This window comes from Manduca sexta, chromosome 22 (genome assembly GCF_014839805.1).
Source record: "Manduca sexta isolate Smith_Timp_Sample1 chromosome 22, JHU_Msex_v1.0, whole genome shotgun sequence".
Classification (NCBI taxonomy): Eukaryota; Metazoa; Arthropoda; class Insecta; order Lepidoptera; family Sphingidae; genus Manduca; species Manduca sexta.
Window position 1 is genome coordinate 5802596 of NC_051136.1, and position 26209 is coordinate 5828804.

Consider the following 26209-nt stretch of genomic DNA (forward strand, 5'->3'; position numbering starts at 1 on the left):
TTGAGATATAAAGTAATTATAAATCACGATGTAAATTGCTTTGCGATGTTTTGTGTCACCCAAATGTATCGATAAACAATTTTTTCTCAATCTATAGGTATATGTATATTATAGAACAAAGTCCCTTTTCTGTCGGTCTGTCTGTAAGTTATTGATTTACTCAAAATCAACTGAACGGATTTTTATGGAATTTGGTATGGAGATAGTTTATGACCCTGGGAAGGTTATAGGCTACATTCTATCCCGGGAAAATAATATATAGCGGGACTTTTATCCCGGCAAACTCCACCAAGCAGGTAAAGTCGCGAGCAAAAGCTAGTTTAAGTGGCTTTTAAAGTTCATTGAAACGTATTTTATTTTCTTTGTTTTTATTCTCTACTCTATATTATTTATTTTGATGCCCAATCTAATCATAGAAATAACACATCAGTTTGTTTGCATTTTATGCAAGATTTATTCAAATATAGTTTTTAGCAGGCATCGACAAGTCTCTTTCCTATTAGATTTTTCCACTTTGAATAGATTTAGTACCAAGCTACGTGCTTAAATATATGGAGAATGGAACGAGGACAAACCTAATATAATAATCAGTCAACTAAAACAGTTTCTCTTTTTAAACAGCAATTTTGTAATATCTGGGGTCAGAACGCATTAAAACAAGTGTTTTAAAAATTCATGGCACTTTACAGTAGTCTGCCAGACATCGGCTCTCAAAAGGTTTAAGTACACTCATAATGTACACAGATTATGGCCCCAAATGAGTGCTTTCTGTACAAATATGTAACCCTTGCAAGAAGATAAGCCTCAGTTACTTATTATGGCAATCAGTGCTAATGCCACTTAGTGACTTTAAAGCGGCGTTATGTAAAATATTATATTTGCATACAAAAGCACTAATATTATATTACCAAACAATATCTAGATAAAAAAATACTAATGATTGTTTAAAACTTGAATTTTTAAATTCGTTTCATATTTATTTTCTTAACTAATCATTATATTAATTAAATATAGGTGTTAAGATGTCATCAAAATGCTGGAATTCGAAATTTTATATGACTTAAATTTTTTAGCGCCTCTACTTTTCTAGTTTGTAACGATTTTTTAAAATATACTTTATGGTTTTTAAATCCATTCAAAAATCGAATAGAAAACGTAGATGAGTTCCTACATCATCGCTTTAATCATAGACAACAGCGCTTGACGAATGAACCGGAAAATATTTAAATGGAAACAAAAATAGCGTGCAACGAGCAAACCCCGTAAAATATGGCGATATTTTATTAAAAAAAAATGGGAGAAATTTAAATTCTTACCGGCCCGGAAATATGGAAGCGTGCGGAACGAAGCAAGAAATGAGCGCGGTTTGTTTACTTAGATTGGAATAGTTTACATTCCTGTACCAATAGCTTCCGTATTTTTTTAGTAGATATTAAGTTTGTCTGTATGAGCAGGACACATATATTTCGTATACGAAAATCTAACTGGGTTGGCACTTAGTCTATTGCTGGCTCCACCCTATGGAGCAGTGTGCCTACAACTATTAGGGCAGCGATGGGTCTTGCATTCTAATCTTCAAAATACAAAATACAGCATTTACTTAAACATGTCGTAATTAAATTGAAAAAAAAATCCTCAAATTACAACAATAAAAAATCAGTGATCCGTATATATACTGCAAAGTTGAAGACTTTTTTTAATCGCGCTCATCTCTGGAATTACTGAACTGATTTTTTTTTCATGAATACGAACCTACAATACTCTTGAGTGCTATAAGCTAACTTTTATCCCAGCTAATTATTTATCACGGATAAAAATTTTCACGCAGGCGGAGCCGCATGCAATCTATATATATAAAAATTAATCCCTATTTCCCTTGGTCACGCCATCACGCGTGAACGGCTGGATCGATTTCACTATTTCTTTTTTTGTTGTGTTTGTTATTGTCACAAGAAGGTTCTTATGAAAGAAAAAATTCAAAAACATGCGCTGAAAAATAGAAAATTTAAGAAAACTTAACGAAAATATTAATTTTATGTAACTGTCAATTGTTTGAAATAACTGTCAGCGATTGACAGAATGCGCGCTGCAAATTCATAGTTAAGACGTGACAACGTCTGTCAGGTCAAATAGTCTTTGATAAAAATACATAAAATAATTAAATTTAAAATTGATCGACGTCGATTAGCATGCAAGATGTATAGAAAAACGGTCCATCGCATAGAAATCAAGTCTCAAAAGTCGACCCCGAAATTGTAATTAGGCACCCCGTTTGTGTCGGGAGTCGGGACTCCGAGGGAGTTTTTTCTGGGGTTAACGGCAGCGCATTACAATCATAATAGCGCTATCGGCTTACCGTTAACGGACGAAATATTGGTTACACGAGTTTAAATGAAATTTAGGCCAAGATTTTGTGTGAGGTTTTATTATAAAAAATACACGTGGAATTGAGAAACTTCTCCTTTATATGAAGTCGGTTAAAATTCGATATGATTTTTTATGTAGTAATACAGTTATTGTAGGTTTGGATCATTTTGATTTTATAATATTATTCGAGCTCAAATTTCTACCTCGATGTATCATTATGAACAAATAAACCGACTTAAAGTTTTTTATGGCCATTAGTTTTACAAAACTGAATTCTAAATAGAGTAAAATAAATTATTATTTTGTACAATATTTAAATGTTGGGTTAAATGAAGTATTTGAATCTGGTTTTATAGAAAACGCATATTATAAAAGTAATGTTTATTATCACAAAATTAATAACATCTAACATCACAATATCGTCTTAAATTAAGGCACTATCATTATTTTTGTCTTTATAAAAGTAGGTGCCCCGTTTACATATTTACAAAAAATATAGTACAAGCATGCAGGTACACAAATAGTTTCTCTAATGGATTCTTAATTAAACTTCTCATGTCAGATTAGTACTAATATTAGGCTTACAATGATCTCTAACACTAGTTTTAAAATAATTGTCTAAGTGCAAACGCAGTCACATTCGATCAATTAACGAACTCGTTTGAACTAAGCGTGTGGAATAAATTGAGTAAAAGTAAAGTTAATCGCTGACCGTTACAGCACACCTTGCGTTGAGCCATCGACTTTGGCATTCACAGCTGTATGTTAACTACAGTTGCATCACAACATATATCTCAAATTAATTTAACTAAAATAGCGACTAAGAATTAATTCTTATTACTCGTGATTCTTGACGGACGGGCTTGCCGCGTTTTCTCTTGCCACCATTTTAATGTCTCTTCAAATTGCTCCCTATCTTCAGGTGTCACTTGAATATCCGGCAACTCTTTCTTCAGTTCGACGTCAGAGTATTCCTCTGATTTTGTAAATGAATCTTCGTGCTTAAACTTGAACTGATTGTTAGATAATATTAAATCTGGTGGGAATGCTTCTAGTGGTATATCGGCAGCTGCACTATAATCGTGGTGTATTTGTTGAGTTATCGAATCCGCATATTTGACTTCGAAATCATTCTCGTTCACAACAACTTCACTTTCATTTAAATAACTTTGTTCAGGAATCACTGTAAATTGTTCTGCCGAATTAGGGAACGGAAAATGGCCTTCTAACATGTGAGAGTTTATTTCGTCTTGACCAAGAAGATCTGAGGAAGGGGTCATTGGTTGGCCGACGCCTTCCTCTTCTTCATACAAATGTGGAGTAGATACCAGTTGAAAAGATTCCGGTGCCGACAAATCAACATACTGATTCTGCGGGATATGCACCATAGCTCCGTCTAATTCATCTTCATCAATTTCATCATCTTCAAGAGCTGGAGAATTTAACGAATAATAACTTCTTTCTTGACTATTGTCCCTGGGAGATGATGATGCCGGCGAAGGAAACGATTCCATACACGGTCTTGTAGCATTTTCTTTGTTTGCGTGGCCAATGTTCAATAAACTTTCCAAATTTCTAATATATTCAACTGCCATCCGTAGCGTTTCTACTTTACTTAGCTTTTTGTTCGGTCCTCTGTTGGAATTAGCACTTTCGAAGGCTGCAGCAACTTCATCCGGTATGTGTTTGCGTAGAGCGGCGAATCCATCATTCACTTGCCGGACTCTGTTGCGTTCCCGCGCATTTCGCCGAACCACAGCGAGCGGCGTCGGCGTTCGTGCGGTGTCCTCTGTAATATTTTCATGTATCCGTGGTTTCTTGGCGAGCACGTTTGACGCTACGGGGTCGGAGGTTCGAAGCAATGACGTAACTGAAACCGTGTTCGGAGGTTGAATCCTCGGTTTCTTTCGCACTATAATAATCTCACGCCGGATGTTTTGATTAGCGTCATTGTTGTTGATATTCACGGAATTATTCACGGACTCCTGCAGCACCTGCGTCTTGTTGAGCGGCGAGTTGCGGAACACAACGACGTCGATGGAGCTCATCTCGGCGCGGTGATATGCAATTTTTCACATGTTACGATTATTTGTATTTCATTAGACGCGGTCCCGGTGTTTTGATTGGATCACGTATATGACTTGGAGTAACGGTATCCTGGTTCGAGGATGTCGTAATATTTAGGTGGCGTCAGGGCGCCGTCCGTGTCGGGAATGGCGCGTGCCGCGCGGGCGCACCTGGGGTGGTTTGCGGGGGGATCAACAAGGGTACTTACGTTTACTAGTTGCACACATGCTCTTTCAAAAGGGCGGATTGGGGAAGCGTGTGTGTTCAACACAAACCATGTAACGTTATTTTATATCAGTAAAGAGCCGTACGTTTTAAATAAATATAAATTATATGAATTCGATAACATGGTGATAAATAATACTTTAACAAATCTGTTAATTATGATTTTTTATCACCATGTTGGAATTTGAATGATCCGATCAACAAATTATAATACATGTTAGTTTTTAAGTTGTGTTGGTTTTTTATATACTTCTACTAATCACGTAATTTCCAAGGGTATATTAAAATGTTAAGTGCTAGTGATACATGTTTACCTTCGCGTTAGAAACAGCATAGAATATTATGAAAAATTAACTTATAGTTATTTTGGCGGCATTTTCTGAGCAGTAACGATGCCCGATGTTATAACAGGACAATCGTTTTCATTGGGGTGTCGCACCCAACAGATGTCGATGTGTGTGTGTGAGTGTGTGTAAAGGTGCTTCACACACACATGTCTATATAAAATAAAATACCCATACACAGAAAGAAATTGCTTCATATAGTGTTACATTGAACCGAAAACTGTTTATGTAATACTCAAGAGAAACCCAATTGAAATGATTTGAAGGAAAAGTTTAATTCAACACGTCGTGTGTTTCTACCCAATATTTTATTTTTACTTACATTTAGTTTACTTTAAGATATCTGAGTATGTAATATAAAGAAATAACAATTAATCCATCTAATAATTTTGGACTACAATCCAATCGGTTTTTAAATCAATCAGAACACGTGAAGCCGATATTCTAGAATCTAGGTATACTAGATTTTAGTTAAAAATATTAATAACACTATTATATACATAACCCTAATTATTATTAATAAAATGTTTCCTTTCTTAGAGACTAGTTAACCCTAATAATAAATTAGCTAAATTAATTGTTTATCCCATGATTTCATAATTTCTCGCCATATATAGCACAATCATATTATATTTATAGTATAACGAAATAAATTAAATAAGTATTTTGTGTTTTGACTGATCACATGTGTGTGTGTGCCTGTGCGTGTATGTGTTCGCCCACGCCACGCCAGCTGCGTGCCCTTTAGCTTTTATGTTGTGGCACGCGCCACTATTCTCTGACCATTGTTACCTATCTCTATAGTAAAACATGATGGGAACCTAACTATAGTTTTTATCTACTACAACTTAGGGGTTATTTTTATGGATTCTAGCTGTAAATGCATCTTTGCTATATGTCTCAACGGGATTGATAATGAATCTTATCAATTGAATTATTGTTATTATTGTTTTCACTTGAAAATTGGGTATATTAAAATCGAAGTTTGTACAATAATAGATTTCCTGTGCGTATGAAGCTGGAGTTAGATTTAACTGTCGTTAAAAAAATGTAAAGAAAATTTCTGACTACGCCAATTTTTACATTAGTTTTGAGTTCGAAATTTCAAGTTAACAACAATAAAAAAGGTAATTTCATGTTGCATTCACATTCTGGAAAAAAGTTATATAATATGATAATATAGTGCGATATATTAATAGAAAAATATGCTTAAAATTCGGCCTTTACCAAAGATTTTAATCTGTGAAGATTTCGTAACCTGGGTTCTTTACTAAGTAGATAGTCGCCTCTAATCCATCTGGATTTACTTAGAGATCTATTTTTGCCATCAAGCAGAAGTGTAGGTACTATTGTGTTCCAGTAATGACATTAATGCCAATACAGTAGGTATACTAAATTATAATTGGATATTAGGAGATGATTATTCATTTAGTTATAACAGTTACTAACAGTATTTTTATCTACTGCATGATGGTAAGTAAAGTGGGGCATAATAAAATGTTGATTGACGAGAGATGATTAAACCTCGGCGGTCGACACAATTATGCCGGCTTGTTGGAACTGTATATATATAGTCTGATCCCGGAACGTGACACATTTACGTGGGCCATTATGGCGGGTTTTGTGTACGGTGGTCGCTATCCGTGCGGATATAAAATATATCCTACCAAAAGCGGCTTTGAGCAGACATAGTAGATATTTAATAATTGGTATCAATACAAGTTTGAGCCACTTCTGTGCATAATGAGTGATATATAAGAATTACCACCGTATGTTAAGTAATATACCTAGTTGTTCTTTATAAATTAAAGTTCTGAGTGTTGCTACAATTTATGCTTGGTCGTGGCGCTTATAATTAAGCGGGTAAATTGCTCGTCTTATCTCCGCGCCGCAGATGTAACTAATTTTGAGTCGGTAACAATTTACAAGTAATTGGTTCATAGCATCGGCTCAAAATTAACATTATAAGATAGCCATAATGTTATCCCATTACTGATAAGTAATATTCAAACATTATAAAATTGTATATTGGTTGTTAGTTGTTCCTCATTATACTTACACGGTCAAATAGATGGCTGACACGTATTTAAATCAATGCTGTTATTCGAAAGACATTCTTCCGATAACTCATAACGCCTGATACAATCGAGCGAGCAATGTTATAGATAAAGTTTTACTTTCAACGTTTACAATAGGAGTCATTTTTCTTTTGTCAACTTTGCCAATAAATATTTATTCTATACTTATATTGTGTTTTTATAAGCGATTTAATGCGATGTTTTTACATAATTAAATTAGGTTTTATAAAGCCTGTGATCAAAATAAATACTATTCATAAATTATTGTACACATAAAATACTTTAAGCGGTTTAAGAAATTTGGAAGATGTCTTATAATACACCAAAGTGTATCCTGTAATTCAAGATGTGTTTTTTCGCGTCAATCCGCTCAGTAAGACGAGGCACGCATCTTGCGAATATGTGGGAGACGTAATATCATCGTCATGGTTCAACCAGATCCTATATTTAGCTGCGCCATATGTCAATGATGGCGAGGGGAAACCAGGGCAAATGTACGGGTTTTAGAGGTGGTTCGAGTAACATTAAAAACCTTTCTAAATGCAATAAACTTTATAGGTATTTTAAAAGTGCGAACTCGCGTAGAATTCTTGCTACCCTCCTGATTAAACTAAAAGTATTTAGCTAACAGGGATAGACATTGAAATCATTGATAAAGGAAAAGTCGTACAAAACTATAAAAAACTTCAGCTAAAAATGGTGTCAATTAGAAACATAATACGAAATAAATTATACATTATTTATTTTAAAGAAACATAACTCCTAATGCAAAAGATTTAAAATCTAATGCCGAACCATAAACAAACTGAAGTAACCTGTGCATTCAATCCTTTCATGGAACAGCTGTGTTATGAATAGCCGTCCGAGTTACCTTAATGCAATAACCTATCTCAATGCGTGATGCCTTGAAATAGTTAGGCTATTGAGGGCTTCCCCGATCCAGACGTATTATTTTTTTATAAAAACCTGGGATAAAAGGGAACCTTCAACTTGAAATAAGCTAAGGTCACGATCACAAAGCGCCGTCTCGGTTGCTTAGACAGCAGCTAGACTAGAAGGCAACGTGCAAGGGGGAATAAATGGTGGCTTTATGAATAGGGATCTTAAACGTGATACGCCTTGGAATATTAATAAGCATAGCAACAGGGAAGAGTTTAAGAGAATTTTTAGGATAATTTGGATGTGGTAAATGCCTTGTTGATGTTCAGTTATTGACAGTAACAAAATTTAAACCTTTTGAACACTAGCTTACAAATTTTGGTGCTTAATTTTTTCAACGATCACCGAACAACCATATTTAAAAGTAATCGTAATGCTATTTATAATACTTTTAATACCCAGGAGACCCTAACTGTGTTACATATTATAAAAGCAATAAAAAACAAGTGAATGTGCTCTTATTCAAGTTTTTGGTCCAGACCCACTGTTCCTTTCATACTTATTGTTTCACACTGCATACGACACGAAACCCTCCTTTCCCTGGGGACTCAAGCGAGCTGCATTTGTTTTCAATGAACTCCTTGCTAACTTCTTACACCTTTACAAAATTCTCTATGCGTGTCGTATTTATTCTGCTATGCCATTTGAAACTCTATTTCTGTATTATTGGAGTGGGGTTAAGTGTAGGAAATTGCTTTTATATCATTGTAGGGTTGCAAGATCAGGTCTTTTCTTTGAGTTTTTCTGTTCTGTTTGCTCTCGTTTTCAATGGCAAAACCGTTACATGGTGAGTGTTAGCTTGTTAAATGGGAATAAAGATGTCTGTTACTAAGCAGTTTTACACTTACAACGTCCAGTTTAATCGGTACAGGGTCTTTTTGATCCTATGTTATTGGTATTAATTTCTCGACGAATACAATTTGCGTAGGATTTATGAAAAATCCAATTAATTGTTAGTAATATATTATCCTCTGGTATTGTTATTTGACCTTAATCAATCGACTAAAAAATATTAAATCCTGGCAGATGTTTGAGCTCGTATACACACACGCCTAAACTCTATCTTCATCTCTTTCTACTTTACACGAATAGTTATATGTGTAAATGAAGTAAAAGATGTAAATAGGGGTTGCGCCGAGGGTTGCCACGTGACCATTCCCGCACGCAGACAGACATGGCTTTCGATTATTTTATTGATTTGTGGAAAAAATCTCTGCAATTACTGGCATTGTTAAACTGCGCCCTCGGATTACGTCATTGTGGCGGTAATACTCGTTCTGTACACATATCTAATTTGATTTTAGGATAATTTGTTTGATGTATTCATATTTATATGTCTAATCATTATTTTTATGTTATCAAAAGAAGATTATTTAGGAAGTAAGATTTTTAAAAAGGAACCTGTCATTTGACCAATAAAAAAGTAACAAAATGGCTTTTAATAGAATTGTTATAATGATTATAATTAGAGTATCTGCGGATATTATGATAAAAAAAATGTAAGTAATATAAATAAAAAATAGTCACTTGATTCCAAACAGTTGATTCTATAAGTAATAATCGAAAAGCAAGACCATCTCAATCTAATGCAATCATGATCACTATTAAGTTTATATCGACACTAAAGAAGAAATCTTCAGAATTAAGCTATTAGTAGCTATTTCGGTAAACATAAGGCTGTTAAACCCTTAACTTCCGATTAAGGGGCAATAATATCATCTACTAACTGGCTTCCGACAATTTGGAGTAAGAAAAACTACTGGACCATCGTATCAGGTTACAATACTTATACTGTCGTCAGCCACCCACGGGGTCCTTTTGGTTTTTTACCAATCTTTTTACAAAACTAAATAGATTTCCTGTTAGAAAAACAAACAGTGACGTTTATTGACTCCGAAATAGTATAAATGTCTCGTTGCGAATGAGTGATGGATTTCGAATGACGAACGATCTGACGGAATGATGCTTCCGATTTTTGATTGTATAAAATTATATGAATTTTAGGCGCTTCCTGACTTAAGAAAGAAATATCTTTGTTTGATCGTTTAGCTAATAGGGAAAGTATCTAGTTATGTTACAGCGGCAAACCGCCAACGTTGATGACATTTTTATCCCTCTACTTCTTTCTGTAATTTGTTTTCGTTTTGTTATAAGATTTGATATGTTTAGTTTATTATTATTTATGAACAACAAAATTGTCCATTACATGTTTGTGATTTGGCCGGTATGCTAATTCGTCCTAATTTAAGATCGCTCCGTATAACATGCAACGAATAGAAGCTCAGTAAAGCGTATAATAGTTATGCTTCTACCTAGACCTTCGGGGATAAAGCGTGGGATTTTATGTAATTTTAATTTTAATTATTGAATCACTTATTATTTTGTCGCTATCATAATCTTTGCTTACATTTCCTAAATGCAAGTTTGGTGAAACATTGCCATAGTGATTTAGGAACTTCGATAGCTGAAAAGCCTTTTTGTGCGGGTGACCGCGGAAGCCGCGACCAATACCTAGTAGTCATATAACACAGCCACCCAGAATCCTCAACGTAGAAAATCCGTAAAAATGGATATAGTGTTGGAATTTATCTGTGCATCAGTTTGTGGCAAAGATGTCAAATTTAAGGGAACATTAGAACCGAAAACATCGGGCTGACGGGGAGTAGGCAGCGATCTTAATCGATGCTAAACTGTACGGATTGCTTTCACGATTCGCTGGTGATCGGTGTTTTGAAATGTATACCGTAAAGGGATGAACAAAGGTGATAAAAAGAATTTTGGCCCCGTGCTTTTTTTAATGTAGCATAGATAATATCGGTCCATTTGTCCTAATATGATAACAGAAAGTATACACTTGGTAAAAAACTTAAAATCAAAATCGGCCCTGGTTGCCCCTCTGCCTATACTTCGGGTAAAGGCGTGATATGTATTAGTAACTTGGTAAAAAACTTAAAATCAAAATCGGGTACCTGGTTGCTCCTCTGCCTATACTTTGGGTGTAAAGGCGTGATGTTTGCTTGTATTTATATTCAAATTCCTATAATGCGTAAACATTTACTATATTAAAGAACTTTAGGTATAAAAAGTCATCAGACATCTCTCTCAGAAATGTATATAAAAACCACTGGGACTAACGTGGTCTGTGGGTTGATTTATAAGAAATAAATTCTAGGCTCTTTTTAGCGGCGCAATTAAAATATTTAACAAACGCCCCACAGTGGGTGGTAGGCGACAGTCACGACACTATTAAAAATAATTTTATTTGTCTTTGTTACGATTTATGGTTTTCGGTAGATAAGTTTCGCTTTGACGACATCGGAGCGACGTTTGGAAACAATGAGCTGATTTATCGCACTTGTAATCTATAATTTTACATGCAAACATTTTGTTTTGTTACCTTGTTAATTAATTGCCAAGTAGGCTCAATAGAACCGAAGAGGTAAGGTTTTGTTGTATATAAGATTTTCATCTTCAGAAAATAGTGTATTAAATAAATTTATTTTTAATTTTGTACGTTTTTTAATTCTTAAGTCTAAATTAGAAATAATAAATCGTATCAATATTTGCCACTAGAATGCTCAGGCCCTCGTTGAAAATAAAATAACAATGTTCAATGACGCGGCTATCATGCCGATTAATTGTCGATGTTCCAACAATGCAACCCTTTGTAGGTTCATTTGTTCGTATATCAACATTCGTAAACGCACGATGTTATCGCTGCGCATACGCATCGCGGCTAAATAAATTCTATTATAAACGATTTGTAAAATGCGTTGTCAGCATGACGCGAACTCACTTTAGTTGAAACCATGTTTTTTACCCAGCAAAGGGTAGATAATAGTTTTGTCCCGGGGACAATATTGTGATGAAACCTCTTAGAACACTCACAGCATGTGGCTGACTGACGGTTCACTGTTTGGAAGCCCGTCGCTTCTTATATTACTCATATTAACATATTACGACCATTTTTAACCCTTGCATAAGCAGTTGAAAGGTAGTTAGAAATAGAAACAAGATGGAATTAGTTTATGTTTATGGTTGTATCAGGAGCGGCGCATGTCAAAGCAGTTACTATAAATTCACTCGCCAGCACAACATAAATGGTGCAGACGATTTTAAATCACGACCCATCGAAGGCACGCCTTGTATTATGTTATCTATTGCAATAATTTCCGAGGCGTTAAAATAAGCCCGGCACGGGTGTCGGCGCGCAACGAGAACAATTTAATTGAATAAAATTAGCCAATAAAGTGTAGTCGTCGAAGACTGTTACAATAGCATACCGTCTCCGCATTACGGTCGCAGTAAACAAGCCTTATTTACTGGAAACTTCTTTGGGAATCCACATTAAGTGCCCCTAATATACTGTTGGGAACGTTTACATACGTCCGCGCCTAAGGCGGTAATAGTTTTCGATCCCATTGTGGCACGGAGGCGATATCTCTGCAAGACGTACTGTCTTAAAGATTTTTACAATGCGCGTAATGCCGCTACACGACGTGTTAAAGAAACGTTAAGCATACAACAAACAAGACCGATTCATATTTATTCATTGAACAAAGTATACAAAGTATTTGTGGCCTTTAAATATCTTGTGCGTCGGCAAAAACGCATTATGAATCAAGTTCCGCTGACTTATATTAATAATTAAGAGTGTGGACTTGTCTGGCGAACACGAGCGTTGCCCGCGGGGAAGCGGCTTCCAAAACAAGCACCGAAGCTCTTAATTAACACGCCAATTATTTTTACTCGCACTTGCAAACTATCTACTCTATCTAAATTATACAAAAATACATTTTCTTCCTATATAATATTATAATTGCATTAAAGTGAAAAATTACAGAATGCTATTTTATATAGCATACGTTAGGTATATAAGATGAATATAAAATATTATTTCGGCTACGTAAAAACCATTTATTCTGAAAGCATTTCTCAAAAACCGTTTATCGACACAAAGTATAGACGGTACACGTCAAGCGTTTTAAACAAGAATTAATTCGAAAGAATCGATCAATTAAACGAGAGGCAGGGATGCGGGCACGAGTCGCCGAACGGTGATTTTCGTAAGCTCATGCAGAATGTTAAATAACACGTGCCAAGGCGACGTCTGCGGCTGCGCGCTCGGACTCGACGACCCGCGCCGCACGACACCGCGCGCCTCAATTTTGTCCCTCCAAAATTGATAAACGTCTCAACTGCACTTAATAAACGAATTCCTCACACTGGTGCACCGGCACACAGGAACGTCGGCCAGTAATAAGAAAACCTTATTTTACAAGTTTTACCACTTCGATTTATTGACAACGTCTGCGCAATTTTTTGCCTCAACGCAACTACTAAGTGCAAAAAACGATCTGCCACTAATTAGCGACTAAAAATGACTAGCATATAATTGACAATTATAAAAATTTCCCTATTTGCAACTGTTCATGTGACAAATGTTAGCCGTTGAAGTCTTTGTCGGCAGCAGTAATGAGACGCAGTTCAACCGACAGGCAAATTTATCTCGTAAATATCTCGAGGATGCATTGATCGGCATCGATAACTTATTTTACTTGATATCGAAACCAGAATTTGAGTCTTAATAATGACAAAAATAGTTTATGGTCTCAAAAATCTTTAAGATCTAAATATTATAAGCGATATCTTGAATTTTTTACAAATATGCACAAGAAATAAATATGCCAATTTGCCTCATTGATGAGAACTTCATTTAAACACCAGTTGTCATGGCACTGGGAATCGGACAATCAACATGATGAATTCAGACATTTCAAGAGCTTAACTGCCACTTTCTTCGCGTCGTCATGATGACATCTTTCTGGACGCCTGCAGCTATTGCCATAACGAGTGCGGTTGAAATCTCAATTTGCCTGGATACACGAACACAGAAGCACGCCTGACGCCACACACGCCGCACCACCGAACCGCCAATCCCTTATGCAAATATGAACAATATGTAACCAATCCGGCTTTAATACAGTGATTATACAGAGCGGCGTAAAATAAAGTTGCGTATTCCAATACTAAGTTATGTTACTGTACAAGAGCTTCATTTGCATTTTCGAGAGATTTTAATATTTGCGTCTCGACTAATCTGTTGGCTTGCACGCCGTTGCAAGTTGTTAACATTTTACCACCGCTCATTATTTACCAAACAAACTGAGATAAGAACTAAACAAGCTTGAAGATTTTCGGAACGCTTTATAGATTTGCCAACGGAAAAAATCTTTTTTATTTGAATGTTTTTTGGCCTAATATGGCACGAGTTTCTGCCACCCATGTTCTAATAAACATTTATCGGGACTCGATCTTAGGAAGCAAAGAATTATGGCATATTTAAAAAAAATTATTGCCGCCGCAAAACAAGGGAAGCACTGATAAGCCTCTTGTTTTGCGATAAGCCTCTTTAGATAGTTCCGATTTGCCGAAAACGATATTTTAATATAGGAATCGCATAAATATGTCCGTATTGAGGTAAAATATTATAGCATCGGTATGTCGTCTATTAAATTTTATTGCAGAATTAGGATTTATTTGGCGTCTTTGATACTTATTATGCCCCTGATTATTGGGAATATTCTGCCATCTTCCCATTGAACCTACTTGTAAAACGATTGTAGCGATACTTTATTTTTTTTCATTGTGTACAAAAACAGAAAAATAATTAGATTTTGATATCAACACTCATTAAATCTCGGTAATTGAGTTGTTTCTAAATAAACCTACACTTATAAATTGCGTGCTTTTTGTATTATTGACATTGTTTTTTGGTTTGCTAATAGTGAATGTGATGTTAATGAAGTCATTGACAACATCAATGAATAGCTGTTTTAAATATTTAACGAGATCTAATGAATGATATTTCACTGCTAATTGCAGTTATAATGTCATAAGTTGCATACGAATTGTCGATTGGTCTGATTGTCTCTATTTTAATCATCGTTTTAGAAAAGTTTTTGTCTTTGTTTTGCGACGCGAGCGCAATTCATTCTATGAAATTTATGAATGGAATTTCCTTTTCGAAATATTGGGTAATGATACCAAAAATATTAAATTTATATTTTAATGTTTAAGTACTGGTTTTAGGAACGATAATTTTAACAGCAGGATGGTATTGTGTTATGCGTTTCGATGGTCTTTAAAATAATCATTTGACTCACTCTTCATAGTTACAATCAGCAATAGAAAAATACATTATATTATAACTCATAAAAATACACGATACATTTTATTTATAATATAAGATATAGTATAAACGGGTTACTCAGTATTAAACGCCCTCAAAATCAATAAACTAGTCCACCCAATAGCATTTTTTAAACATTCACAAAAGTATCAATTTCGTTTTACTGATTGTAATCCGATCTTTTTTGCCGACGGTAGATGCAGTGCACGCTTTGACGTCTTAATCCAATCAAGCAAATTAGTTATTAGATTACAACGTAGTCGTTCTGATGTAAATTATTGACATGTTGATGGTCCTCGAACGCGTGGCTAAACAATTAACATTAAGGCAGGTCAGGTACGCGTCAGAACATTTTTGCATAATAATGTTAACTTTGTGCAAATGGCTTTGTGGTTTTAAAATAGTGTAGATATTACTCTTGAATTATTTTTTTACTATACAGTTAATGGCTGTGAAGCCATCAGCCCTTGCTTTTGGAAGAGGTATCCGGTAAATAAAAGAAACTAGCAGACGGGACAGATAGAAACAGTTGTCGTTATTTTCTCAGGTAAATGAATTGAAAGAGCATGTCCAATTTAAAGATACGTGGAAGTTCATCGTCATCATTACCAGGATGCAGGATGTCCACTGCTGAACATGGGTCTTTCTTAAAGATTTTTTGATCGACCTATTGGAAGCGGCCTATATCCAGCGATCTCCTGTGACTTTTATTAGGGCATTACGTCATTATCACGTCGTCATGTGGAAGTAATATATCGGTTATTCCTAATACAATATAACCTTTTTATTGCAGTGTATTTTCCATGGACAAAAATGGCAGTGTAGCTGACGTAAAATGTTGACCAACAATAGATGCTGCGACTCTGTACCAACGCGTTGTATCAATTATGGCGGTCTGAACCATTGTCTCTTTACACATTCCCTTAAGAAACATATGTTATAAAAAAAGGAGGACATGTGTAAAAATAGAGTTCCAATTAAAATAAATTTTAAATGACTGATAAATTAATGGACCGATCGACGGATTCGGACATTTTTTATCATGTTGCGAAGGCCCTTGAAACCTTTGCCCAGTCGGCCGCATATTTGCCTTCTTATTACAGAAAGATAAGAAATATTGTCACCTTTTGAGTAAAGTGCGATTTCTTATAGTCATGTTAAAAGGTATAAGTTTACAAAGAATGGGTTAATACAATGCGTAAAGAGTTATCTCAAATTATACTGCTTTGTTAACAATTTTAAAACGATATTTTAGGACTTTGTAATATTAAAAATGCATGTCTTGTATTTATTACATACTAACACACTAGGCTCAAGCCTAGCCTCGCTGCGCTAGTGTTCGGGTAGACAGATTTTATATATCTTCGAAAATTTTCTATAGATTTCTTAGGTATGTATTTAAGTTTCTTTATTATCTTCTCCATGATCTTTCATCATTAAAGCAATGATTGAAAAGAATACACAGCAAACCGTGTAAAGAGTCTGCCTTCGGATTAAACCTGTGGACCGTCTTCTCCACAATCCGTTCCATTACCAACTTTTTAAACCTATTCTCTCTGCTTATTTAAATTATAAATGGCTTTACAAACACATTTCGTAAATGTATATCATGTTTAGTTTCCCATCAAAGGGCGGAGTAGAATTTCGTGATATGATAGTTTCGTGAGAAGTAACTTTATATGAAACGTAACGACGAAATCAAAGTCATTGCGCTGTCGTCTCAATCAAGCTGAATGGCTGCGCAACGGATGTTATTGATTTTTGTCATCATCATTAAGTGTAGCCCAAATAAAGCCTGCTATTGGTATCACTAAATTATGCTTTCAACAATCTTCATAATAAAAATATAACTGTGTTTTATCGTGCGTTTGTTATTTAGAATGTAGCTCTGGTTCTCTTCTCATATGATAGGAAATAGTTTTTGTTGGTGATATTGTTTCTCTTTGAGTTTAAAAATTTAAGATAGGTAACATTCCAGTTTCTTTGATCTTGCGATTTAATTAGGGTCTGTGTCACAAGATTTAAGGTTGACATCTATGTTTTGTGTGGCGATTAGTTGGTTCTTTCAGCATACGGTTTGGACGTTCGATGAGGTGTTCTAGTTTTGTACGTCACTACTTAACGTTTTATGCATAAAATCACGAGTTTATGTATGTAAATTCGATATGCTTTTATTATGTAAAATGAAGAAGCTGTACAAAGCACGACATATTTTAGAATTTTATCAAAGCCGTTTGTACTTATGACATAATAGGATATCAAGAGAATCTATACAAAATATATACATGGGGAAAGTGAGAAGAAGAAGTCACAGGAATGAGTTAGTGCGACGGATAATGACACCGAGGCTGACCAGCGGTTCACACACTCGGCCACTACAAAGCTATTATTAATACATATCTTTTTTCTAACTACCTCGTTATCTGACGCGAGAATCCTTTCAATCTATCCATTCTATTGTTTTTGGATCACTTTTTTATGTTGATATCAATATTTTTTACGATCGGAGTAACGATAAAACAGTGATTTGTTCAGAACAGATATCGAGTAAGATGCCTTTAGGGTTCTTATGCGTTTATCATTCGCCGGCAACCTTTCTTTTGTATGTAAATATTTTATTGTATCACAAAAAGGTTATTTTGTATAAGAATGTATTACGATAACGTATTTCAATATCTATAATTGAGAATTAAGTTGAGAAGTAGTATGTCGATATGTCAGTATTATGCTTGAGTGGTCTGACACTAAATGTGTTTTAATGGTCATTTTTCCTTATTTTTTTGCACTGAATCGAAACGGTGGATGTGGACGGTCCAACAATATGGGGATTTGCGCTAAGTATATCATAAAATACGCTCGTTTGTGCGGTAGCTTTGACGATATTATTTGGTAATAATTCCCCGGTTTGCTTTCGGCGCAGTTTTGATGCAAAAAGTATTATCAGTTGGAATAATTCCTACTGTGGATATATTATGTTTCCTTTATTAAAAAAAAAAATATTTTTGACTAATTTCAGATACCAAATGTGTTTAGTTTTTATTTGTGAATTAAATAAACGTATCAATTTAAATTAAGTTTGAATATTTTTACGTGTTGCTACGTTTTCAGAAAATTATAATTGATTTACCTATTTCTAAAAAGAAACACTTATATTTACTAAAAATTCACAAGAACTTATAATGATGATATATTACACAGTTTATTTACAAACATATTTTAACAATCGACAGAATACGTAGCTATTAATTTTAATATTTTTTTAATAAATACACGACTGCCGTAGATATCGATTATTCCAGACACTCTGAGTGATTGATATTACCTCTCGTATAATTTGGTGGTGGTATTCACGGCCTGCGCGGGAATTAATAGAGATGTTTGTTTTAGTGGCGTTAGTTGGCAGTCGCCGCGGGCGCCGCGTATTCAGCGCTATAATGAGGTGCTCGTCTTTGGATGCATCTCTTTTGATATAAAGGAGACTGCTTATTGTGTGGGAATTGTTTAATATTTTATTGTTATATTAGAATTGAATGGAATTTGGCGATGTATAATTTTTTGTATGTATCAAACAAACACAATGCATTCCTTATAAAAAATATGCTCTTATTAACACACAGTTTTTTAATTTCGCGTTCTTTTACCGTTTTAGTGACGAGACAGGTATATCGAATGTAATTTAAAAAAACCCATGGCTACGTAAACAGTAGCAACAACAATCACAGTAAGACTTTTATGGTGGCAGAGCGGTAGCCTACTAGCTGTTCATAATAAAGAAAATATATTTTAATAAATCATAAAAAAATATTATTATTAAACTTAATATACAAATTGGCAAGGAAAAATTTAACCACTGCATCTATCCGCCATAATCTACAGACATAAAAAAAAAAAAATTTTATCCTTACACTACGTTTGTTCGCCTGGCAGGGGCTGGCTTATTCAAACACACCGGACTTTTGCTTGAACGTTTTAGACGCTCGCAACAATCTACATATGTCACGAAATTTTGTAATATTCTATCACTAGTCGCTACAATTAAAATATTCGGCTATTGTAAAGTCCTCTTAAGAAACTGCTTCTGCATTAACTTTCGTTTGGACGCTCAATAAATATTTATATTTTGTTAATGATAAACTGCGTTCGTTTCAGATTTAATAGATAAAACATTGCTCGCAGGCGCCTAAAGCCTCTTACATTTGTATCTAATAAACTTCTGTGATGCAATTCATAAGAGACTATTAAGATTCTTGTCTATAAAACAAATATTTCTTTAGCCGCGATATAATAATATACTGTTTACATACGCCGGCTGGACTAATTTCCATGAATCCATTTGAAGTTACAAGTCTCGCTCTTCTTTAAAAAAAGGTTTAATAATAGAAATATTTTAGTAGTTTAGACATTCATCGCAAGATATCACTGTAATTTGCAATTGTCAAAACATTCAAAATTTATTCTCTTTTTCATTTCCACCTAAGCATAAATCTTCGATGCTGTGACGTTATAGGACCGAATCTATCGCCATATCGAACATAAGTTGTAATCTCGAGCAAATTACGCGTATATTTTTAATTAAAAATTTAACATCAGTTGTATTACCTAGCCACAGGATCGATTTTAGGACCTCAGTACCGTACTCAAGACTTCACCGGTTTCTGAGAGACATCTAGAGACCCCAAATTCTTTGCATGGTAATTTTACATTTCATTATTACGTCTGTAATCGACAGCAGTGAAATTACACATTACGTCCTCCCGGGCATGTGTTTACGTGAAGATACTGTAAAGTAAAAATAGGGTCGCATTTAATCGACTTTTAATTCTGACATTGGCTATTGAGCTCTTTCTAGTATACTGACACGGCAGTCGTTGCGACTTACTTGCAGTATACACACTGGAGCGATATCTCGACATGAGATTACATGCACGTAAAATCCTAGCAATATTATATTGAAATTAACAGGCAAATTTGTTAACTGGTCTTGATCACTCTTGAAAAAAAGATAAAATACTTAATGATTTCTTAAGAGTCCCCCCGTGACCATGAAGGCTGCAAAGTCTTCGAAACGTCGGGAGAAAAGTAAAATATTAAAAACCGCGATAAAATTCGTAAAATAGTTTAATTTAGATAAAATACTTATTTCCTTCCCTACTACTTTCTTCCTTTCTTTCGAATGAACTCCCGTACGTTCGCCGCTATAGGCTGTCATCGTGTTGCCAGCTCACTTATTTATTTTTTCCTATATTTTTGTAAATTACAGTATTTTCCCAATAAAAAGAAATATTAATTCTGAATTATTGTGAAATGTGAAAATTGCCAATAAAATGAAGATCGAGTTATCAGTTAAATGACAACGGCGGGACTTTATGTACGCTAACTTAAGACGACTTTACCGCATAAATGTCATGAGCCTGCAGGTCGGAAATGGAAATTTTCTTTCTGACACCTGTTAATACATTCTAAGATGGACTGTCAATAAATAATTTGATTCATCCCATTTTGGCGATGGCAATAATAGTGATAAATAGTGCATAGTAAATTAATATTAAGCCGCGGCTTCAATTATTCCGTCAAGCGTTAAACGCGCTTCAATAGAGCTAGCGTTGCATCGCCTTCTGTATTTTGACGTAGCGTTCTTCATAAGTGAAAACACGACAGCGCAGATGTTTGACGTGAAGTTTGGAACTACATCTTAATATTAATTTCGTAAGCTTTTAGACCCGGCAGTATGACCGTACCGTTAAACTCAATTTGATACAAATTGATTTTTATTAGTGATATTTTATATAGCGATCCATTTAAATCACATTCTCGACCTGTCTCGACGCAAGTGTGGAGCTAGCCTTAATTAAAGCGAGTAGTAATTGCAGAGCGATTCTTACAGTCTGGCAATTTGATGATAAACGCCGAGTTATTCGCGTGCTTCTGTCACGGTAGTTAAGAATTAATTAGCGTTTATTATTTAAATGATATATTAGCGCATGTCCGACTTGGAATAAGGGAATAAGAACGCGAAATACGCGGGTAGAGCATTATGTTTAAGGTTGCGTATTATGCGTAAGAGAAATTACTTATTTGTTTGTGTTATTTTATTATTTTTAGTTATTTATAGATTATATTTAAAATGATACAAATTGATCGTTGTTTACATGTATGTAAATTATTATAGATATTAATCGTCCTATAATATTTTCAAATTAATAATCATAAAAATATAAACACAAAAGTGTGATTTATTGTGAAAATGTTTCAGTGTAATAGAGATTTAAACCATCAAACATATATTTGCCCAACACGAAGCAATCTATTATAAACTGAATCCAAACAGAATATAACGCGAGACCTCAACATTGGTGAACGCTTGTGGTTCACTCTATTAAAATTACCATAACACGTAACCATAAATTAATCTAAAAGCGCACCTCACTCTCGGAGCTATCTCTTATGCATCACTATCTGGTAAAACTCCTAGCTGCTGGAAAAAAAAACTTAATAATTCCAATTAACCCTAATAATAGGCCTGGGGCGTAGTGGTGAGGCAGCACGATTAAAAAGACAAATTCTTTAACCACTAGACTACAATAGCAGGTTGCGAGAATTCCGTAAGATCGAAGCCTGGCTTTTATTAATAGACCCGCGACCGGTAGCTGCCACGCTCGCCATACTCAGCGAAAGATATGATTAACACAAAGTCGATACATAATAAGCGATATTGGGACCAGTTTTGGAGCCATGCACATAATGCAACCGCAGCAGGTTTTCTATCGTGCGCAATAAAAAAGTCAACAATGCCGCCGCAAAAACTTGTATGTGTTAACGTAACTATGTAAATACTATGTTAGGCCGTAATGATCTGCCATTATCATGTAGCAGTTTGGACTTATAGTTTTTGCCTTGTTATTGCTAACTGCGCTGTTCTATATCTAAATTCTCTATATTAAAATACAGGGTGTTCTGTTTGGAACTTTACGCTATTGCCCATATCGTTAGGAGATTAAGATTTTTATAAAATTTACGAACAAAAAAATGTATTGACTCAAATATTCGAAAATACTAGAAATTATATGGTTGTGATTTTGATACATTATCCTATAATTTACTTCTATATTTTATACGATATATAGAACATCCTGTATGTAAGCAAAGTACCACTCACTTAATTATATTATATCTTAGAAAATGGCCCTATAATTTAGTATATAAATTTTCTGTAAAACTTAAGGTTCTACTGAGAATTTTTCTAAAAACCCCACCAATGAAGTCACCAGTCCTTTCTTGTAGGCATATACACGAGGAAAACGTCTTTTTTAGATATAAATCTTTCGCGAAAGCTAGCTTCAAAAGATTCAAGCTGTGTCTACACCGCGTACAAATAGAAATCTTATGTGATACCGCGATAAATACACACTAGCGATTGTAAATAACTTTTCAATGACATGAGATGTAATTGGATGCGCTTCAACATCGATCAGGGTGTACACGAGTTATTGTACAAAGAAACAAACCGTGAAAACATGTATGTGTTCAACATAAGGACATAATTGATTTATTTGACATTTAGTTTTGTAAATAAAATTGACCAAATAAAATCAAATTAACATCGAGTGTGGTTGGAACAAATAATTTATTAAATTGAAGGCGGAGATCTAATCATACGAAGTCGCATTGCTGTGTTTAATGATGAGTATCCGCCAATTAAACTTCGACTGCAATACATGACTCGTGACAAAAACTTGCTCGATCGCCTTTCAGAGGTGCTACCAAACTTAATTGGAGCCACTGGTTATCGAGTGGTGGTTATTGTGCCACTGATGGTATTTGGCGGGTAATCGAAGGTTGCCAGCTGGATTCCGTCGAGGCCAGGCCAATTCTCGATCTATTTCTGTTGAAATAAACACAAAAACTGCACCTGAAATTGCGCCGGTGAAGAACAAAAACGTACAACACCAAACCTGGTATTTGAAATTTTAATTGTGCTGTTAGAGCCTACTCCATTTGCTGTCAAGTGATGATTATTTATTCGCTGACGTCTCTAGTGATTCATGGCGCCTTTGTTCCGAACGTTTATATCAAAATAGGCGTCAATTGCATCAAGTTTGGTCAGAGCGATTTCATACTCTCCCATAACAGATTAAGAATTTTCTCATTAACATAACTCAGACACATAAATGAATTCTCTTTTTCTGCTTCATGAAAGATATTATACGTTATTAGTGGTGATATATTTACAGTAGATTAAAAGTACCTATTTTTAAATGCGCGCCAGTGGGTTTTTAACTGGTCCTCTCAGCAAGACCAGTTATAGAATAGTAAATAGTATCATTTTCAAATTTTATCTGTTGGATAAGGTTTATCCGTTAAATCATGCGACACGTCTCCGTTGCGTATGTAAAGCGAGTCGCTGCGTTTGCGCATCGCGTCGGGGGCGAGTGGCGAGTGGCGCGTGGCACGTCGCTTGCACTCTACCGCAGGCGCGCGCCGCGCTGGCCTGCTGCCCGTGCGAGTGTGGTGCGAGGCAGCGCGCCGCAACTGGTTCCGCTGCTTGTTGAGGTGCCGATTATTCCTAAATAAAAATAAAGACACGCGCCCGATGACGGCTATCAACGTTTTTCTTCAAAATAAACTTTTATCCTTCTTTTAGATTCTGTGTATGTGCAATAAAGACGTCAGCTTTCAAGTACACGGTAATTATTATCGACATGGTCATGTCAGAATATTACGATTTAAATTATAATAAATATTTTTAAATAACTTACTAATTATTTTATTTACTACTATAGTCACATTTATACTTTATATTTACAAGCTTAATAATTACTCACTGACAATTATTTTACATTAAATATATGTGTTTAATTTACATTTAAAAAGTTAACAACTCCGATCGTAGCTTGTGAATTCTCGACTTTGCAACAAATGTTGGGATTAATCTGTTATTCTTTTCATTCGTTTTCTATAAGGCATGTATTTCATTTATTTCTTAATAAGTGAAACGGCAGTCCGTCGGCTCCGGTGTTTAATTAAGAACTTAGCGAAACGACTTGGCTTCTCCAGATCTGCATAGGTATTTATATTTTTATCTCGAATATTTATAGATGCGATTTCATTCTGTCGTATGTTTTAATAGCTATCAAAGTTTCTCCATGTTAGAAAAATGACACATCGTATGTCATGTTACTTCTTAAGAAAATTATCCATTGATTCGCCTGGTGTTTTTACTCTGTGTCACAAGTGAACGAGCTTAAGAGTGAAAAGGATTAGTATTATAGTCTTTATCAAATGTCACAGGAGGAAAATACTCAGTAAAGAAACGCTCTACTACTTAAGCTTCCTTAAGAAACGCTCTACTACTACTAATCTAATTTTATCACATGATTTCATATCTCATGGAATGGAAAAATGCCCTCAAATTGACGTTATATACACAGACTATAGCAAATGCTTTGATCTTATAGATCATAAACTGTTATTGGATAAGTTGTTTTTAGCTGGAATACACGGTGACTTATATCGTTGGTTCTCTTCTTATATAGATAATCGAACACAAGCTGTAGTACTTTACGGGTACACCTCTGATTGGATCTATGTCCCCTCAGGAGTACCTCAAGGCTCTATCTTAGGGCCCCTTTTGTTTACATTGTTTATATCCGATGTTAAAAATTGTTTTCAACATTCTTACATTCTACTTTATGCCGACGATATGAAGGTTCATAAAAAAGTACATAATATATTTGATACACTGTATTTACAAGAAGATCTCAACAGATTTGAATTGTATTGTATCAAAAATAAGTTAAAACTCAATATTGATAAATGCTTTCACATAACTTTTACACGTCGGCAGTCCACTATAGGTTCGAGCTACAAACTTAACAATCAAAGCATCGCTAAAGTAAATAGTATTAGGGATCTTGGAATTATACAAGACAGCAAACTTTTGTTCGATCAACATGTAGACAATATAGTTAAAAAGCTTCTAAGTCTCTTGGATTTATCATAAGAACAACGGCATGTTTTCGTTCTCTCAAGCCAATTAAAATTTTATACTGCTCGTTCGTGCGCAGCCACTTGGAGTATGCATCTCAAGTTTGGAACCCTCAATACGAGATATATAAGTCTCGTATTGAGAGCGTCCAGATGAAATTCTTACGCTACTTAGATTTTAAGGCTAAGCAATGGTCTGATGATTACAACCATCGTTGCAAAAGGTACCATTTTTTGCCGTTGGACCAAAGACGTTGCATTAATGACATTTGCTTATTAATGAACATCGCAAATGGTTCGATTGACTGTCCCGAACTTTTATCAAAATTAACAATGAGAACTAATCAGATTGGATTTCGACAGCGTCCGCTATTGCACGTACCCTTTACAACAACTAATTACAGGCGTAATTCTTTTCTTTTGCGCAGCGCATTAAATTTTAATATGCTTTCACGTGTATCAGACATTGACCTGTTCTGTTCTAAAACCAGCACAGTAAGGCGGCTTCTAGCCAAATTATATTTTGATACTTAATGATTCTTTTAAAATTATATTCATATCTGTAGTACTTCTTATAGGACTATATAAGTAATACTGTTATTTTTATTATTCTTTTTTTTTTTTTTTTTGGTTCTTTTTAATATCGATATTTGTATACTCAAATGTGGAGGCTAGTTATTAGCAACTTAATTATACATTGATGTGACTTAATTTAGTGTTATTAGTCTGTAAGCCTTCCTAAAAAAATAAATAAATAAATAATAAAAAATAAATAAATAAAAATTTTGTTCATACTATAATACTATCAGTCCTGTATTATGTACTGTCCTTCTGTTGGGCACGGGCCTCCTCTACCACTCAGAGGGATTAGGCGTTAGTTCACCACGCTGGCCTAATGCGGATTTGTAGACTTCACACACCCCCGAAATTCCTAAAGAGAACTTCTGTTCTTTTTCTGATATGCAGGTTTCCTCACGATGTTTTCCTTCAGCGTTAAAGCAAGCGATAATTCA

General features: G+C 34.8%; 2 protein-coding genes across 2 annotated transcripts in view; both read right to left on the reverse strand.

Moving 5' to 3' along the window:
- Positions 1-26209, reverse strand: part of LOC115443976 (cytochrome P450 4g15) — a 201279-nt gene that overhangs the window by 35267 nt on the left and 139803 nt on the right. The window lies entirely within an intron of this gene.
- LOC115443959 lies at positions 2797-4566 on the reverse strand. Its single transcript, XM_030169577.2, has one exon. The coding sequence runs from the start codon at positions 4413-4415 to the stop codon at positions 3195-3197; it is 1221 nt and encodes a 406-aa protein (XP_030025437.1). The 5' UTR covers positions 4416-4566; the 3' UTR covers positions 2797-3194.

Excerpts from the sequence above, each read along its gene's own strand:
- LOC115443959 (XM_030169577.2), bottom strand. The coding sequence starts at position 4,415 with ATGAGCTCCATCGACGTCGTTGTGTTCCGCAACTCGCCGCTCAACAAG.